The 19,581-nt window shown below is 44.8% G+C and overlaps 1 protein-coding gene across 3 annotated transcripts in view; it reads right to left on the bottom strand.

The window, feature by feature from the left end:
- The window catches only part of Arhgap28 (Rho GTPase activating protein 28), a 162,420-nt gene that overhangs the window by 60,701 nt on the left and 82,138 nt on the right, over positions 1 to 19,581 (bottom strand). For all 3 annotated transcript variants that reach the window (XM_021149846.3, XM_029470857.2, XM_085832877.1), the window contains exon 2: positions 2,050 to 2,267. In XM_021149846.3, the coding sequence (XP_021005505.1) occupies positions 2,050 to 2,267 (218 nt within the window). The remainder of the gene's footprint in view (positions 1 to 2,049; positions 2,268 to 19,581) is intronic.

Genomic DNA, 19,581 nt, shown 5'->3' with positions numbered 1-19,581 from the left:
ATTAAAATGTATATCATAAAGATGCTCAATTCCAATTTACTTCTTATATACTTCAATACAGATAAAAATTAGAAATGAATGAAAGGACAGCTTCTAAAATACACACGTAGAAAGGCTGAGTTGCTAGCTGAGAGGCAGAGCACCAGGACATCATGGACAAGTCCCTCGGCTCCATCCCAAGCGTGGCAAAGCAAAACACAAAACAGACACCTAGCCAAACCAAATTACAGTAAGGCCATGCTGGCACAGAGCGAGCCCTTTGGTTGTTACCACTGGCCCCTTTGAAAAAGAGAAAGACACAGATACCACCACCTGGAGCAGTCTGGAGCCAAGGCACACCAACGGCTGCCAGCTTCAACACAGCCTAGGGCAGCAGCAGCAGGAGCAGCAGGATTCTCCTGACAGCTCCAGAGAGCACGGCCCTGCTGCCGGTTTTCAATGTCTACCTTCCAGAACTGAAGAATACATTGACATTGCTAAAAACCACCCAAGGGGGGCTACCTCATTAATACACCCCGAAAAACAGATGACAACTGCCAGAGACTGAAAAGCAATGGATTCACTGACACACGATCTGAATCTCATAATCACTGAGCACAGCGACATGACCCTGTGACACACAGACATGGGAACTGTGGCTACCTTTGGCTTTAGACGGTGTCACTGGGAGGAGTGAGACAGATGAGAATGTCACAGAAAATCTTCCAGCTTAAATGAAATTCTCCCTCTCCTTCCCCCTCCCCTTCCTCACCTCCCCCCTCTCTGTCTGTCTGTCTGTCTGTCTGTCTGTCTCAGACACAGGGGCAAGGCCAAAAACTATACAGCCCAGGTTGGCTTCACACTAGTGGTTCTCTCCTTCAGCCTCTTGAGTGGTGGGGCTTTAGATGTGGACCACCACCCCTGGAGACATGACATCTTGCTCCATGCGGGCTTAGAGAAGGCCATGCTTTTGCCTTTGCCTTTGGCAAAGCCACTGAGTTGTGTGCTTAAAATCCTGACAAGTACCTTCAAAGTAATACCTGTGAGCACAAATTCACTCTAGTTTAATAAGCCTGCACTGTGCAGCAGTTTAGGCTATAGCAGAAGGCATTTTCCCAGTTCCTTTGAGCTTGTACACATGAAGACACCTACAGTGGGAGTGTGTAAGGAGAGAATGCCAGCAAAGCCTGAGGCCTCGGATTAGAAACTGGAGGGTTCTGGGTGGCTAGCAAGAAAGGCCAGGATATGGGACAGGAGATCCTATCCTTCAAATGTCTGTCTGAAAAAAAGCAAAACAAAAGCAAGGACAGGAGCAGCTCTGAGCACAGAGTTCACTGCTAGAAGTCCACTTTCTGGTCATGAAGTACGAGAGACAGCTAATTTTGTATGGCGTGGGATTCCAAACACAGAAACAATCGTGTCTCAGTGTTGCAAAAGACTAAAAAGAGAATGAAGGATCAGAAGGCTTCTTGCCTCAAGGTTAACTTCTGATGAGTGAAAACATTCCTGGACGCCTTATGTTATGCATCCTCATAAGTGAAAGCAAGGGTTAGCTGGGCTGGGCTTTAAGCCCATGACTTTGACCTCCAAGGGCTAGGTATCATTATGCCCCCTTCTGTTTGTTTCTGTCTATCTGTTTGCTTTTGGCTTTGTCTCAAAAGGCCCTCAGTGTTTAACATGATTTTTATTTTGTGGGATACCAAGCATTCTAATATAATAATACCAACGAATGTTTCAAAGTAATTTCCCCCTCTAAAATCGTTAAGGCAAATCTCCGCCTACCACTCCTGCCTTTCTCCCCCCACCCCCACCTTCTTTCCCCTAAACGTCAAATACACAGATGTTAATGTCAGGAGCATCAGCCCGCCCAGTCTGTTTGAAAAAAAAGAATCCAACCCAAGAGAACACTACCCCCAAGCAGGGAGACCTCAGGACCCGAGGCCTGCTCTCCCCTCAGCTCCGGCTGCTACCTCTATCTCTACTGATCACAGGCCACAGGTCAGGTAGCGCGACTTCTGTCCCAAAAGGATGAGGGAAACCCATAGGGCAGGCCCAGCCCCCACCCCTTACCATCCACTGGCTTGACTTCAGCAGCAGCAGCAGTGGGTGGCTGCTCCTCCTGCGTCCCCACACTGCTCTCTTTGATACTCTCGATTTCCCGCAGGAACTCCTCCATGGATGCGCTGCTGTCGACAGAGGCTTGAGAGTTGGAGCGACTAAAGGAGGGAGGATGCAGGGATTCATTGGAGAGCATCCTGTTGATTCGTCGGCAGCGAGGAATGGATTTTCTGAGGAAAGAACAACATTTGAATGAAACTGGGTGCCTGTGTAAAGCCATGCACGTGTGCATACACACACACACACACACACACACACACACACGTATGCACACATACTTACACGCAAACAGGCACAGACACACCTCAGTTCAAAGTCAACAAGGAGCAGTTACTGCCATAGGGAGAGTACCATTCAGTGGGGATTCTGCGCCCCCTCCCCCATATTTCATAATGAGTCTGTATAGTGACATGAACATTAATAAGATATTCAAATTAAAATTTAAAAATAATTTTCACACATAAGATGGTAAGTTAAATCTGTGAGAAATCCGTCCAGCTAAAGCTTGTTTCAGTAAAGTGCCTTCCTTACAAGATGGTAAGAGGAGGTAAAGGCAGCTGCTCACACCGTCAGGTTAGACAGGAAGTACGAAGGACTGGTGAGGCTTACAGGGACGGGAGCCTCGTGTACAATGGAAACGCAGAGGGAAGCAGTACTACAGTCCTTCAAAAAATGGTTTTTAAAAGATCTACTGCTAAATAATCCAGCAATCCCACTTCTGGAATATACCTCAAAAAAAAGAAAAGAAAAAACAAAAAAGAAAAAGAAAAAGAAACTAAAAATGGGTACTCAGAGAGGTCTCTGTCGACTCATGTTTATCGCATGTGGATTAGTGGGCAAATAGCTATAATGTGTTAGTATGTAGAACAGTACTATACAGAGGTTGTGTACACAGAGGTAGAAAGAGCAACTACCCAGCTGTGGGGAGTGCAACAGGAAGGGCATTTCAGGACTGGAGAGATGGCTGCAGTGGTTAAGAGCACTGACTGTTCTTCCAAAGGTCCTGAGTTCAAATCCCAGCAACCACATTGTGGCTCACACCATCCAAAATGAGATCTGATGCCCTCTTCTGAAGTGTCTATAGTATACTTACATATAATAAATAAATAAAAATAAATCTTTAAAAAAAGAAATATGCTTCAGCATGGAAAGAACTTCAGGGTATGGTGGTAAGTGAAGTGAGCAGTAGCAACGGGACACAAAGGGGAACGCGTCTGTCCACTTTTGTGAGGACCGAGTGTCGTCAGATTTGGAGTGGCAGCTGGGAGGTGAGTAGTTAGGGGTTAATGAGACAGAGTTTCAGTTATGAAATGTGCAAAGCGATCCGTGATGGTGAAGCCTGCCTGGCAGGACTATATTTAATGACTCTGGACTATATTACTAGTGCTTAAGATGGTAAGCGTTAATAGCTATACCTCATTTTCTTTTTTAATTGAAAGGCAACAAATTAATAATTTTATAAAATTAGCTGATGAGCTTAAGAAGTAGTAAACAAAAATAATATGTAACTGTAAATGGGGAACCTCTATTAGGACAAGGCAGTGGGTAAAGAGCCAGAGCAGAGACCAGTGTAGGTTAAAGTAAAAAGGGGAGGGAAGCACACCAACACTAAGTGTGGGTCCAGTGTCTGAGCAGGGCGGTGTGGCCCCGCCCACTGACAGGACCAGAAACCCCATCTCTTGGCATTTCCCAGGCTTGGTCATCTTTGAGAGAAGATTCTGTACATGTGTTACTGATCGTTTTCTGGGACCTGACCAGAAACAGTTTAGCTCTGACATTAACTGGTAGCAGAAAATTTACTTTTGAAAACTTAAGATGGTTTAGAAGAAAATAGGAAATACTCAACTCCAAAAGTATGTTGTGCAATAAAAAAGAATTTTAGGCAGTCTTGTTTGATAATTTGGTGATAAATTATTCTGTGAATTCCTTACACTTGGGGAAGGCAGACACATTGGAGCAGCTGAGGCTCACACGTGATCAACAGCCTATCAGAGGATCAGTGCTCCCCTGAAGGCTTAAGACTCACATAGGGTCAACAAGCTAACAGGAAAGTCAGTGCTCCCGCTAAGGCTTCGAGACTCACATGTGGTTAACAGGCTATCAGAGTAGTAGTGCTCCCCACTAAGACTTTAATGGTTGTGTTTCCCTTTTTTAGCAAGACTTAATTCTGAACACCACTAACAAATTCACAGAATGTTAGTAAATTAACACAGGGTTCTTGTAACGCTGAAACTCATATCACCTTTACTCGCAGTCCACAAGTATCCTATTCAGAGAAAAGCATATGGTTATCCAAAACAGAGTATAGTTATGGATTCTGCAGTCTAACTCTGTTAGAAAATAAATATGTAGGCACGGGAGAATGGCCTGACAGAAAACCACAGCACAGCATGCATGGGTCCTGAGTCTAATACCTAGGCAAAGACCCTGTGGGCATTATATAAAATGAAATGGAAGCTCTTTCTCCATCCAGAATACATTTCTGTATACAACAGCCCTTTAAAATCTTAAATTATTATATTTTTTTATGTGTGGGGGTAGTTTTGCCTGCATGCATGGTGCCAGCAGAGTCCAGGAGAGGTAACTGGATCCTCTAGAACTGGGGTTACACATGGTTGTGAGCCACCATGTGGATGCTGGAGATTGGACTTAGGTCCTCTGCAAGAACAGCCAATGCTCTTAACCACTGAGCCATCTCTTCAGTGCTACATAAGTTTATATTTTCTTTACTTACTCAAAAAAAAATAGAATAAACATTTTTTACAAGATATGTTAATGGCTGCAGGTGGTAGAAAAATTCATCTTGGAATCTAAGCAGACGTGCAAATGTCCCCAAGAACTGAAAAATATTGACATCACATACTTGAGAAACAAGAAGGCCACCAAGGAAGATAAGCTTAGGGCTAAACAGCGTCAGCCTGGTTATAGTAGCATTCCCTAGCCATGAAAAGAAGACACATCAGTGGAATCTCAAGGGGACCTTCAAGGGACATTGTTAGCAGCAGAGACAACAGGTGTGGGACGCTGTCCTCGAGCAGCTGACAAAGCCGGTCTCACAAAGAATCCGTTCGCCACAGCGAACGGCTTTTATTTTTGGCAGAGAAGTCCGACGGCACTTTGAGGACAAACAGCGTTGGAACAGCCTTTTGCATTTATGGGAAAGGGCTTCAAAGAGTTCGTCTTCATCCTGGGTGGGAACAGCTCATCACGTGGGTGATGCTGGTCCCCATGCCCGTTCAGCGGTTGGATGAGCCTCATTGTGGGCCTCATACCTCACCATATTAGGACAGAACCATGCTTAGGTTTCATCCGATGTCTGCATTTTTCTTTTAGACCAAAACAATGCCTGGAAAATCTTACACGACATCCAGAGCGTAACTGTGTCACACAGCAACTTCGGCAAGGAAGGCACTACTAGGCTTCAAGTGGATCTTAAAGACATGCTATATATTCAAATCTATAGCTAGATATTCAAAATGAAATTAAAGCGGGAATGATTGTATTTCTCTGTGTTTTCCTTTGCTGTCTCTTTATTTGCATCTGTATCACTTGCTGACAGTACCTACATCTGGATTACTTCCTACTAGCCATGTGTAAGTGGTACCCACCACTAAGCATTCACTACCTCATAGAGCCCCACTCTCCCCCAACCTTTATATTGTGGGATGCTTGAGCATCTCCTCTATGTGCATCAGGCCAATGTTGAGCATCTCCTCTATGTGCATCAGGCCAATGTTGAGCATCTCTTCAGGGCTTTCTATCTGATTCCTTAGCATCCTATACTAGAGTTGTGCTCTAAGCAAATGAACTCACTCTGCTCTCCTGAATGTCTTTATTTCCATTTTTATATACCATTTGTTTGTTTGTTTGTTTGTTTATGTGTGTTGGTGCAGGACTGTGCGTACCATAGCATACATATAGAGAGTCAAAGAATGGCCCAAGGTACTAGGGAATTAAGTACTTAACCAAGGTACTTAAACCTCATGTGAGGCAGGGGTTCTCCCTTCTCATTACAGGGTCTCCAGGATTACAGATGCACACCACTGAACTAGGATTTACTCATTCATTCATTCATTCATTCATTCATTCATTCTGTAAGACTATCTTCTTTTTCAATGGCACAACTTTTAGGGTTTCACACTATTCCAATTTTTCTTCATGATATTCTTTACGTTCCCAGCTTTCTCTGTGTTTACCTAAGGAATTTTTAGTATCTAGTACATTTATTTTTCTTATTTCTTTCTCTCTGTCTAATCTGTTAGGTTCATTCAACAAGTGTTTGAATTCACATTGTATCTTTCATATCAAGGTAATCCATTACCTCCTTTTTAAAAAGATTCTATTTCTTTGTGGACCTGAGCCATAATTTCACTTTTTAATATTTGCCATCTCCATCTAATTTCATTAAAATATTGATCATTTTTTAACTTCAACAACTGTTATCTCTCAGGGCCGACCATCTGTGTGCTAGCATGCTGCTAACAGGGGTTGAAAACAGGCAGCTCCTATGGAGCCTTTCTCACAGGCTGTTAGGTGAAGGCTATTTAAAGCTCTCCAGGAGGCTGGAGTAAAGGAAGCTTCACCCTGCAGAAGGTAACCAGGGTAACCGCCTCTTCTCCCTGGGAACTGGGTGAGGGAGGATTCCTTTGGACCCATCAAGGGTTGAGCTGAGTCCAGGCCAAGTTGAATTGTCTTAGTTTTAACTTTTTACTGGTTTTAAATACATGTAGGGGAAATTTGTAAGCCCTTCAGCCTGTCCTGCTCAAAGGGCTTTAGGACTCTCTCTCCCTTCCTCCCTCCCCTGACCCCGTGTGTGTGTGTGTGTGTGTGTGTGTGTGTGTGCGCGCGCGCGCGCGTGCGCACACATCTGTCTGTCTGTCTGCTTTATAGTTTGGCCCCAGCCTTTTCTGTTACTGAGGTGTCAGCAAAATCGCCCATGGAGAGAACCATCAGAGAAAACTAGATCCACAGAGACTCTAATCTGTTGCAACAGGGCAGGCAGCACAGCTTCAGTGTCGTCTCCCTACCACAGAAAAGTCCCTTGACTTAAGCAGAAGTGATTTTCCATCTAGTAGGACATAACTTGGGGTACACATGGCCAGGGATGGCAGTGACCACTGGGTCCTGCTCACCTAGGGAGCTGCCTTGGAACTTGTAACTTGGCTCCCATCCATGCCTTTGGATCCATTGTTCTCTGGTGAAGTTTTTAAAGGCAGGGTCCTTACATTCCTCCCCACCCCGTTTCTCCTCAGCAGTCACCACGGTGATTGCAGCCCATCCCTAATGAGTCATCCCAAATGGAGAACACTGGAAACCCATCATGCTTTGAGACAGATTGTAATGGGGCTAAGGACATGGATGGTTCTGTCAGGGGAAAAAAAAACAAGTGCTTGCAAAGCAGACAGGAAGACCCAAGTACAATCGAGAGAAGCCACAGTCAGCTGAGGTGATCCACACTTGTAACTCAAGTGTTGGGGAGGCAAGGGCAGACAAGTTCTGGGAGCTCACTGGTTAGGCAGCATATCCCATTCGGTGAGGTCTAAAGCAGCAAGAGGATTCTGGTCTCAATCTAAGAAGAAAGGTGGACTGTAGATGGCATCTGAGGGTATCCCCAGGCCACCACATGAAGCACATCTGTGCATGCAAGCACCTACACACGTGTAGCTATGCATACCGCTAACCGCAAATTCACTGGTAGGGTACAATTTTACAAAAAAAAAAAAAATATTAAAGAACTTTTAAAAGTATTCCACTATATAATGCTTTGTGAGCCTCCGTGTTCTCTCATGTTGTAGCAGATTTTCCCATATGACGGTTAGCTCTCATGCACGTCATGGATGTTGTTGTCAGGCTCACGGAGCTGTCCGTCCCAGTATTACACATGCTCTCACATGATGAGGGCATTCGTAGGAGGCAGGTGTGACACAGATGTTCCTGCTGTAGTAATGATGAATAAGAATTCCTCTCTAGATTTAAGGCCAGTGAGCTCTCTCCCTGGATTCAGAACACCCGCCTTGCAGTCACTCCTCCCTGAACCTGATACCAGGCACACTACCATTCCTTAGCTTTGCTGGAAAGCCACCCTCTCTTCCTGGGGGACAAAGGCTCTCTCTGTTCTTTTTCAACTGTAACACTGTCCTGGGGAGGCATGCCTGTGTTACCTGCACAGTGTTGGTGAACTGTAGAAACTGAGAAATACTTACAGAGTGAATGAGTACTGACCAAGGAGCAGGGGATCAGCTCAAAAGCCTTTGGATTCTTATCCAAATGTTCCCTGAGAACAAACTTTCTTAATTCCTGAAGCCCCTTGAGATAACCGAATTATCAGCTTGTTACAATACACATTCTTGTGTCAAAGAATGAATACCATATAGTGACTTAGAGGAGGGCTCAGAAGCCAGCTAGCCCAGCTTGGAATGCAGGCCCTGTGGCCTCTGAGCTCTGGAACCTGGACTGAACTTTGACCCACTGCAACCCTCGTTTCCTAATATGGGAAACAGGAATTTAGCCATACAGTCTCCATGGGGTTGCTGTAAGGATTAAGTGACGTTCCGGTAAAGATTAGGTGGCATAGTGAACCCCCGTGGTAGTAATTATCATAATGTCCTAATTTACTATCAGGCATGGAGCTAGATTGGATGGCAGGCTCTCGCACATGCTGAAATACCAGCGCCCTGACTAAAACCACAACCACCAAAACAGCATTTGTCAGAGCTTCACAGTAATCTGGGTCCATTCCCCAATTTCCCTAGACAACACCTGACCCTCTGACCCAAGTCATATAAGAGTAGGCCTCTCCTGGGTTTAATGGAAATATGCTGTTATTCTGACACGGGGGCTACCCTCTTTCTCTTCTGCCTTCTTCCTTCTTGGGACAAGAAGCCCAGCGCTTTAGCAGCCATCTCAGCACTGAGCGACAGAGCTTAGACACTTTAGTGATTGGCATGGACATGCAACACCAGATGCTGCTGATCTGTGGACTTCCAGAAATGTGACAGGGAGGGGAACCCCACTTATTTTTAAAACCTACTTTATTTTTGTTATTGTTATTTGTGGCCAAAATTTTTTCCAACTGCTGTAATTGGAAAGAATACTTGAATAAGCCATTTGGGATAGGCTGAGACTCACTCCCTGCTAAAGGGAGTACCCAAACAAGAATAGCCTGGCTTCTACACCAAGAAGGTTCTAGGAGTGTTTCCAGATGGCAAGGGTACTGAGCTGTAGGCCTTACCTTGGTCTGAGCTTGGACAGCTGGTCTTACCTTAGTCTGAGCTTGGCCAACACAACCCCGAGTCTCAGCTCATCCCTAAGTGGACAGGAAACACCCTGCTTCCCATTACCTCAGACCAAGCAATGCCTCAATTTTTGGGAGACAGTTCCAGAAGCACCCATCTCCCCTTCCCTTCCTAAGGAAAGAGAGATCCCAGAGCGGCCATGGTCTGTTGAAGGGTCTTTGGATGACAGAGAAGCAGCACAATAGGGATTTCTGAAGTTTCTTGGGACACCATTCCCAGCAGGGCTGTTATAGGAAAACGCTGGTGTCTAGGATAGACCCTGGGCACAGCCTCAAAGACATGTCACCTGCCCCCTGGCCTTCCTTGAGAGGCCATGTAGATAGATCATACATGTATCTATACATTTATGCAAATAGCCCCCAACTTCTGCTGGTTTCATTGAATGATATTTTGATTTTACAATGGTACAAACACAAGACACAGTCAGTCGGCTAGGCATGGTGGTATATGCCTGAAGTCCCAGAGGTTGGAAAACAGAGGCTTCATCCTCAGCTTTGTAGGATCACATGAGACCATGTCTTAAAATAGCAACATCCCCCCCCCAAAAAAAGACTATAACAACAAAACACAGTGGGTACAGTCAATAGAAACAGTGCTTTAGAGTTGGTCTTTGCCTATTCTAATCCTCGTGCAAGTGTGGACCAGTGCTGTGACCATAAGGACAAGAAGTTATATTCTGCAATATAGACAAATACAGGGGCAGAAAAGTCAGGTATATTCAATACACCTTAATTCAACTTAACACCACTTGCAATCTGCAGTGGGTTCGCCCAAACTTCTTGGTAAGCTGAATGGCATGCGTCCAAATACAGAATAGACTACACAACATACAATGTACAAATACGTTCCTCGGCTCTCAGGGGAGTACATTTCTCTTCAATAAGCATCCTTGAAGAGCCCAGCTTACCTCAAACAGGGCCAGGATTCTCATATTAGCCCACAGTTGGGCAAAGTCATCAAAAGAAATGGGATTTGTTAGAAAAAATATTGATGTTCTTGTGTGATACATGGAAAGTCAAAAACAGTCCCATCACATGAGTATATACGCCCACCTCTCTGAGAGAAAGCACAAAGGCTCTCCTTAGCACAGAGTGTCTGCCAACTACAATGTGTTTCTTAAAACACTCTTATTGTGGCAAAAAGTGTGTGTGAGGGGGCAGGGATTGGCTGCCACTAACTACAAAGAAGCAAGGGAATATGGAGTAAATAGTAAATTCCACTAGTACTGTGCTTGGTACAAACAACAAATTACTTCTGCTTTAATTTCTCTGAACTTCAATAATTAGATGTGCTTTGAGATTTTAGACAGCTTTGAATACAAGAAGGGAGGAAAGGAGAAAGTTGACTCTAAAAAGAAGGAAGAAAAAAGAAAGGAAGGAAGGATAGGAGGGAGGGAGGGAGGGAGGGAGGGAGGGAGGGAGGGAGGGAGGGAGGGAGGACGGGAGGGAGGGAGGGAGGAAGGAAAGATGGGAAAGAGGGAGGGAGGGAGGGAGGCAGGCAGGCAGGCAGCCGGCCATTTCTATGAGTTACTGATCAAAGCAAAGGACATTGTCACAGAGGGCAAATGGTTCCCCTCCCTGTTCAGTTAATTCATCTAAACCAGGAACAGGAATGAGATACAGGCAAAGTAAATCCTCAAGTGGAAACCTTTTATTTCTGCCTGTGTTCACACTAATATGCAATTTCTAAGCTCGATTTGTACATCAATTTGGGTGAAGCTCAGTCTACCTCACAGGTAAATCTAACCACATTATCCCCTAAGATAAATTAAAGCTATGTGTAGAAAATCATTTCGGGAACGTAGTTCATTGGCTCCAAGGCTACGTGTTTTATCCAATTAAGATACTTGGGAAAGAATCTATAACACACACACACACACACACACACACACACACACAGAGGAATTCTCTCAGCCTTAATTTATTCCCCTGCTTTCAGTGGTATCTGAGTCTTGGTCATCTATGGTGGTTTTTTGCTTTTGTAATTACACTGCACTTTGTAATCTAGACTACTTCTTAAAGGGTGGCCTTTTATTGCAAAGGTTTATTTCTTATCATTTTTAAAGGTGAGTGTGTGTGTGTGTGTGTGTGTGTGTGTGTGTGTCTGTGTGTAAAACATCTAGCACATGTGTTCAGGGTAAAAGCCAAAAGACTGTATTGACCCTGTAGAGATGGTAGTGGTTGGAAGTAGCCCCACTCGGGTGCTCGAACCCAAGCTTGGTCCCTCTAGACAGGTCGTTATCAGCCTTGGGGTCATGATCCCTTTGGGGATTAAATGACCCTTTCTTAGGGGTTGCATATCAGCTATTTACATGACGATTCATAACAGTAGCAAAATGACAGTTATGAAGTGCCAATGAGATAATTTTATGGTGGGGGGGGGTCATACAACATGAGGAGTTGTATTACAGGGTACCAGCATTAGGAAGGTCGAGAACCACTGCTCTAGACTGTCATTATGCACTGTTGACTGCTAAACCATCTTCCCATTTGTACTTCAAATATAAGTTACATATTTTCTGTATGGGTCTGAAGCACACTGTGGCATACATTTTTATTATGTGGTATTGTGGGGCCCGGTGCAGCTAGCACTGATGACGTTTGAAGTCATTCTGGCAGTAGTCAAGGATTCACCTCAATTTCCAAGCTCTCTGTCTGTCTCTGTGGTGCTGTGATGTATCCAATGACATGCGGTCACTTTCAATAAAGGTGTAGTCTGTATTTACAACCATTATCGCCACGATTGATGTTCAGTGAGTTGTGGAAAAGATGTAGCCTTGTTTTTCCCTTTCTGTGTGTCTATTACCCGCCCCCACCCCTGTTCAGCTCCAGAAACCCTATGGATGACAGGACCTCATCACAAGCGAGCTCACCAAGGCCTTTCCTGCCTTTCACATGGATGTTCTTGTACAGAGGTGGTAACTAAACTCTCCGGTCCATCTAGACAGACTTTCCCTGCGTGGGAATGAATGGTCTTCTCCTCCCGGAAACGCACACCAGCTCAGTTTCAAACTAGAGTTTCAAACTATAAGAGCACATTTAACCCGAGCACCAGTGAGGGGGCTTCAGGATGAGAACAGATCAGCCCTTCCTGACCAACCGTCCTCCATAGCATACTTTTTCCATACACGGACTCACTCCATGATGGCTTCATTTCTGGATTATTCCCTGTGGTAATAGCCATCTGTGTTCCATTTATTTTCTTTGGCTAACTGAGACATGGCTGACCCCCAACACATGCACAGCCTGAAGCTGGAGCACGCCCCAATCAGGGTTTCTGAGGAAACAGTGATCCTAGAACTCAAGAGAGAAAAGGAAACCGCAGAGTTTTCACAGAAGCCAGCACGTTTTACAGATAAGAAAAAAGAAGCCGTCGGAGGGTTAGAGGCAAGTTCAAGGCTGCAGAGCTCTGTTTTCACACAGCAGTCTGCTAATGGCAAGTTCTGCTGTCTCCCAGACGGCCTGTCTTCCTGAGCCGCTTGTGTTTTACAATCATCCGTCATTTTACAAAAGTTCCAAATCTTGCACATCAGAGATGATCCCATTTCTTACCTTAACATGTTTCTGGGGGAAAAAAAAGGCGCCTGACAAGATAAAGTAACACTTTTATCATAACTGAAGATAGCTATTTCCTTCATTGAAATACTTAATCAAGGAGAAACCAGGCACTGTATACTAAAAAAACGTGGTGTTTAACTGAGCAGTGCTCCACGTAGGCTCAGGGGTTGGAACCCCTGCTCCCCAGATGGTGGCGCTGTGTGATAAGGTTGTGGAAGACGGGGTCGGAGGTAGGCTTTGAGTTTGATAGCCTCTCCCGGCTTCCAGTTCTCTCTTCCTACCTCTGTTCAGATGAACTGAGTGGACCCGGACTCTACACCGGTGCCTTCACACCATTCAACTCACACAACTGCTCTGGAGTTGTGAGCCAAAAATAGAGCCTGCCTCACCCAAGCTGCATCCATGAGAGCGCAGGATCACAGCAACAGAGCAGTCACCAACACGGCGTCGCCAAAGAAAAGTACAATTTTTAAATACAGGTTTTTAAATAATGACTTGAAATGGTTTTTAAATGAAGAAGATTTTTATTAAAGGAAAACAAGCTTTGGCTCTGACGTTATGAAAGAAATCTAACACTGTGTCAAAGTAGCAGGCCTCATATCCCAGGACATGTGAGTCGTACATAAAACATAGATAACACAAGACATGTGAAAACCATGTCTGTATATCTGCCATAAAGGAACCAATTTGTGCTATTCACCGCAAAGACTGAAGATGTGAACTCTACCGTTAACGACAGCTGTGCACTTGAGGGCGTTTTAGAATCTGTCCCCCTTCCACCGTCTCCAAAATATCAGCGAGCACTGATGACCCCTCACACATTTCTACAGCAAACCAAGTGAGTGCTTCACATTAGGCTCCTCATAATAACCCTTGGGGCTAGGCGAAGAGAGCCGCACGCAGGCCAGCACACCCTGCACCTGTGGCCTATGTGGACTTGATAAATCAAGGTACTATGAGTTCCCTCAGAAGGCAGTGGCGTAAGTAATTTCACGCTAGCTGACACCAAGCACACTGAGGGGGCTCTTGTCACCAGGATCCCTGAGGCTCTTCCACATTCCAGTTAGCCTCAGTGGCTCAGTATCTAACTCCTGACAGCAGACAGGAAACCATAAATCCCAAATCGGTAGGTCATACCCTGGAGGACGGAGCTATTTCTTTCCTGCCATCTCCACTGAAACCTTTTTCTTTCAGAGAGAGGTAGCCCATCCCAGGAGGCTTCCTTCCTTTACGGCTCCCTGTCCACTCATTCTCCCAAACGCCACTGGTACCCTTTGCTTCAGGCGAGCGCTCTTTACTAGGATCAATGATGTCTGAATGCACTCTGCATGACCAATCCATTGGGCTTCACACGTGTTTTAAGAGATTCATGATGGAAGGAGTTAGATTTCACATTTCACTGCATCTATTTTCAATTATATTAAAAAATGGCTGCCATTTAATAGCTTGACTTTGATGAATGATGTAGAAATATCATAGGGTTTGCCATTTCTGCTTTCATTTTCCTTTCTAACACTCTCTTTAAAGAAAAAAAAATGCCTATGTTTTGTTTATCAGAATATCTACCGGGATGGTAATAGGAAATCCTACCAGGACCTCTGCTTGCTCACACAGCATCTTTGGTGTGTGTGTGTGTGTGTGTGTGTGTGTGTGTGTGTTTGTGTGTGTGCAGGTGCCTATGGAGACCAGCAGAGGGCGCTGAATTACAGGAGTCATTAAAGACGACTCTTTTCTGGGACTATAAGGTGTACCTACGGGGATAAGGATGGATCTCAGAGCCCTTCCCTCTCAGCCAACCAGCAACCTACACAATGGTGGTATTCACAGACTCTGAACTCAACTGACCAACTCACTGAAGCCTGAGTAGCAGCCTATGCCTATAATTAAAGTCTTCAGGAGGCTAGGACGAAGACAGTGTGTTCAAGTGCAGGCTAGACTCCACAGTGAGAGTGCATCGTGACAATACATACACAACTGATCATTTTCATCCATCTTCATTACAGAATAACAGCAAAGACGCACGTCTCTAGAAAAAAACTTGTTACCATCACCTGCTTTGGGAGTGGGGAAACCAATCCTATCCCTCATGTTCAATAAATGAACTGATACTGACTCATTGATTCAAAATTCATAATCTCTGGAAAAGTTGTGAATATTAGTGATGTCTATTTGAATGACCCTTTGAGAAATTAGCTCTTTCATTATTTCTTTTAAAAACTGTATCATCCTAGACGCGTCAGAGATGGGTTAGTGTGCTGTTCTTGCAGAGGTCATAGCAGCCCATAAGCAACAGGAGACTAGACGCCCTCTGCTGGCCTCTACCTGTATCTGTGCACACACCAATTAAAATAAACCTTGCAATTTTTAATAACCCTATATAGAAAAAAAACGTAACTTTCGAAAGAACATAAAATGTAATAGAAAGGAGCAGATGTGCAGTGTTAGGAACTCTGAACAAGAGGTAGATTTGCAGACTCACACATAACCTTGTAGCCCTGGATCACAGGAAGCCACAGGTTGGGTTGGGTTGTATTTGGAAACTTATTTGTGCATATTCCATGGAGATACAGCACATGATAGAAACCAAGCAAACCCTAGGAAGTGTCTGCAGAACGAAGAGTTTGGAAGGGAAGGATGGCTGGGTCCATTTCCCCCAGCTGAGGACATCTGTGACAATCAGGAGTGACCACCCTGGCTCAGTGACAGCTCCTACCCTTCCCTTCAGTCTTTTTCTTCTCCCACCTCCCTAACTAGTTATTAACAATGTTCAGGCCAAGGACATTTCGAATGACTTACTCAGTTAGCCAGTGAACATGTGTCACAGTAACAGATCACAGCTTCCAAGTCACCCGGCAGAAGCTGGACCTGGTTGAAGCAGCCAGAAGAATTTGGAATCTAGGGGGCATCTGTAGACACCAGGGACACTTTGACAGTGTAACTGGACCAAAGCTGTTGTGCTCTATTTGACCCAGCTGCCTTAAAACTTTACTGAGCAGTTCATAGCATGTCTCTTGCTAAAAACTTCCTAGGCGGAGAGGGGGGCGCTTTCAGACGTTGGCCTTTGAGCCCCACTCGCTGGGATTTCACTGCAGAAGATTTGGAGAGAACTTGTAGTTTTACAAACACTCACCCTAACCTCTACCTTTCCCAGTCTACTGGACACACTGCTTATCACTCAGGACGTTCTTCGCCACCCAGAGAAATTCTAGGGTCTCCGATCTGTGAGTCCCACCCAGTGAACAGCTTGGTCTCCTCCCACAGCAGATTGGTTCGTTCTGTCTGGGCTGGACAGGCATCTTCTGTCTGCTTTAAGAACCCCCCCTACTTAGTAATCCACTGCTGCCTCACACCTCTACCTCTGCCACAAGGACCTCTGGGATGTTGGTGACTCCAGCCGTAACCTCCAGGATAGTACTTCCCACAAGTGGGACAGCAGCTCAGGAGCTCCTTACCCATCGCAGTCAGTAACTACTTTGCAGTTTCAGGGTCAGAGGTTGTGTCAGTCCTCTGGATGTCACAAAGAGGCTTCAAGACAATGGCACACTGTTCTTCTGATGCCACACCCTGGAAAGAGGCCTGGCTGCCTTTGTTAGCAAGATCATTCCTGAGCTTGGGTTCCTCCCTCCCACTCCTCTCTGACTTAATTTAAGATTAAATTAGGGTGGGTTGTACCAAAGGAAAGAATACCTCACATCCATCTGCATTCCTCTGAATGTGAGTGAATGGTGAAAAACTTTGTTTTTAATTTCAGATTTATTTACTCTGTGTATGAGTGTTTCTCCATATACATGTAAGTGTATATGTAGATTACATACATGCCTGGTGCATGTGGAAGTGAGAAGAGGGAGTCGGACCCCCTGGGGCTGTAGTTAGTGATGGTTGAGAACGGTAATCAGGATGGTGGGAACCAAACCAGGGTCCTCTGCAAGAACCAATGCTCTTAACCACCGAGCCATCTCTGCAGCTGCATGCGTGTTAATTTGAAACCATCTCTTTGACATTTCATGAATTTGATGGTATTTCATGAAGGCTACAAATCAATGAAAATAAATAATCACCCTTATATGGAAGTCTTAAGACGCAAAGATGCAGGGTGAGACAGTCTGTCTACTTAGCTCCAACTCTCCCAGCAAGCAGCACACACTCCAGCTTAATAATAGCAGAAAAGAGGAAAACCCGAGTTTCTGCCATGTCTCTCTGAGGTGACTTGTGAATGAGGGTGAACTCAGACCAGATAGGAAGAGATGTAACGCTTCAGAAGAAATCACTGACTACAATGTGATGTCGACACTTGTTAACGAATATTTCTTGGGAGCTCATGAATGCTTTTGAACACTAAGTACTCATTTCAGGACCTCAGACCCTGCTTGTGGTGTTCCTAACACATCTGTGTGCAAAGGGGTCCAGGCACTCCTGACCTGTCATCTTAAAGAGCAAAGAGAACCAGAGTAAATCCTGCTGATGGTCACGTAGGCAGATGTGTAAACTCAGCCCCAGGGCTCCTGTCTCTACTCTCAGCAAGGACACAGAATCCAAGATAACCCTCTCAGACGCATAGTGGGAAGGGCTTGAAAAGGGTCAAAGGAAAGAATCAGTCATTGTAAAACCTGCCATCAGGTAATATAGAGCAATAATGGCATAGGGAAAGCAAACCCATAGAGTGAGCATTGCAGAGGGGTGTAGCTTTCCACATCAAGGCTGTTACCTGAACAGAAGAGCATCCGGTCCAGATACCATCATCTAAATAGATGAAGAAGACCCAGAGATCAGACCTCAGGAAAGCTAAACCAGCAAGATTTTGCTGGTCACGGGACACCGGTGCCAGGACACCAGAGAGGAACAGCTTGGAACTGGCAGATGGACTCACTGAATCCTAGTGGGAGTTGCGTGGACCACATGGCCACAGGATCAGGTCAGAAGAAATTCATGGGAAAAGAGCCAGGGAGAATTAAAAATGTCAAGACCTCTTAATGGAAGGTGAAGAACACAGATGCACCCTAATGTGAGTATTAAAATACTGGAATATATACTACCACATTGGTGTACATGTTATAATATTGGTGTATATATTTCCACACTTGTATACATATCACCATGTTGGTATACAGATTACAAGAGCGGTACATGCTTGGCCATATAGGCATATATATTATAATACTAGTGAACTGATTGCCACACTGGTGTACATAGTACAGTACACCTGGTACAGCAATCTTCTGCTTTCTTCCATGACTAAGTAGTGAAACTCATACTGACTACTATAAAAAAGATGTGACCTAACACCCAGGACACACAGTGGGAACAAGGGAGGTCACGTGTTATTCAGGCATAATTTGCCTCACCTACAGTACTTTCTAAAATGTACCAACCTGCCTCTTTAAAAAATCCTTATGTAATTATCTATGAAAATACAGCTGTACACTCTTTAAAGGAAATACTACAAAGGCCAACCCTTAAACACCTGAAATGCTTCAAAACCTAGTGCACAGCAAGAAGAAAAGGTGATCGACCATCAAAGGGGATTCGGTCAGTAGAAAAGACATGGGGATGCAGGCTTAGCAAAGTGTTAAAAGAACTATAGTTCAGATGCCCCAGCTACCTATGGATTTCAATGGCAGGAACATAACAAGTTAAAAATTAGAAGTTATGCAAGATGAAATTCTCATGTGTAAAAATGAAGTATGAAGTAGAATGTTCTCTGGGTATAATTAACAAAGACCAGTGAACCTGTAGACAAATCAACAGAAACAGCTATATGGTGGCACCCAGAAAATAGGTGACAGGAACAGACTGAGGGCCTGTGGCCAAGAGGATGGTGCCACGTGTCTATAATGACCTCAGCTCAATGTATAGAGAAAGAGGCCAGCTCATGATTCAGGAAGAAGAGACTGGCCAAGGCTGCTGAGAAACGTGAGTTTAGAAGATGGAGATAGGTATCGAGAAAGCACACTGTATTCACAGCAAGTGAGCAGAGACACCCCCCCACCCCACCCCCAACCTTCTCTGGAGACCATCAGAGGGTCCTGTCCCCTGCAGTCTTCAGCTGAAAACAGTCTTGACATGGATCACAGTGGCAAGGATCAGGATTCATAGGACCTCGTATGAAACAGCTCTCGAGAGGGCGGCAACGTCAGTGGCAGGAAAGGTGCTGAGTCTAAAAGCTGCTTGTGTTCTGCTGTGAGCCATGGAAGAACCTAACTGTTTCAAATAACACATCGAAGCTCAAATACTTTTTACCGAAAAACAAAAGAATGTATATCCCCAACAAGAAGACATATTTCACTTAGAAAATCACCAGGCGGGCAAAGAAGCGGGCGAATGTGAAGAGAAAATGCAATTCAAATAGACCTAAAACGTGGCACTCTTGACAGGCCGGACAGGAGGACTAACTCAGCTATAACTTTACTCTGTATGTTAAGATGCTGAAGGAAGATTGATGCCTTAAACGTTCAGACAAAAAGTTGAAATTCCAGGCAAACCAAAGCCACAGAGGTAGGCATTCAATATGACAATGATTAAGACATGAGAATTGTGTGAACGTGTACCCATGTAATCCTACACAATGGAGCCAGAGGCAGGATGGCGCCGAGCTTGAGGCTATCCAGGGCTACAGGGCCACACCCTGTCAGAGA

The sequence above is a fragment of the Mus caroli genome, unplaced genomic scaffold (genome assembly GCF_978045245.1).
Source record: "Mus caroli unplaced genomic scaffold, Mus_caroli_1 scaffold_18, whole genome shotgun sequence".
Taxonomy (NCBI): Eukaryota; Metazoa; Chordata; class Mammalia; order Rodentia; family Muridae; genus Mus; species Mus caroli.
The sequence above is the reverse complement of the archived record's forward strand: the minus strand, read 5'-3'. Positions and strand labels throughout refer to the sequence as shown.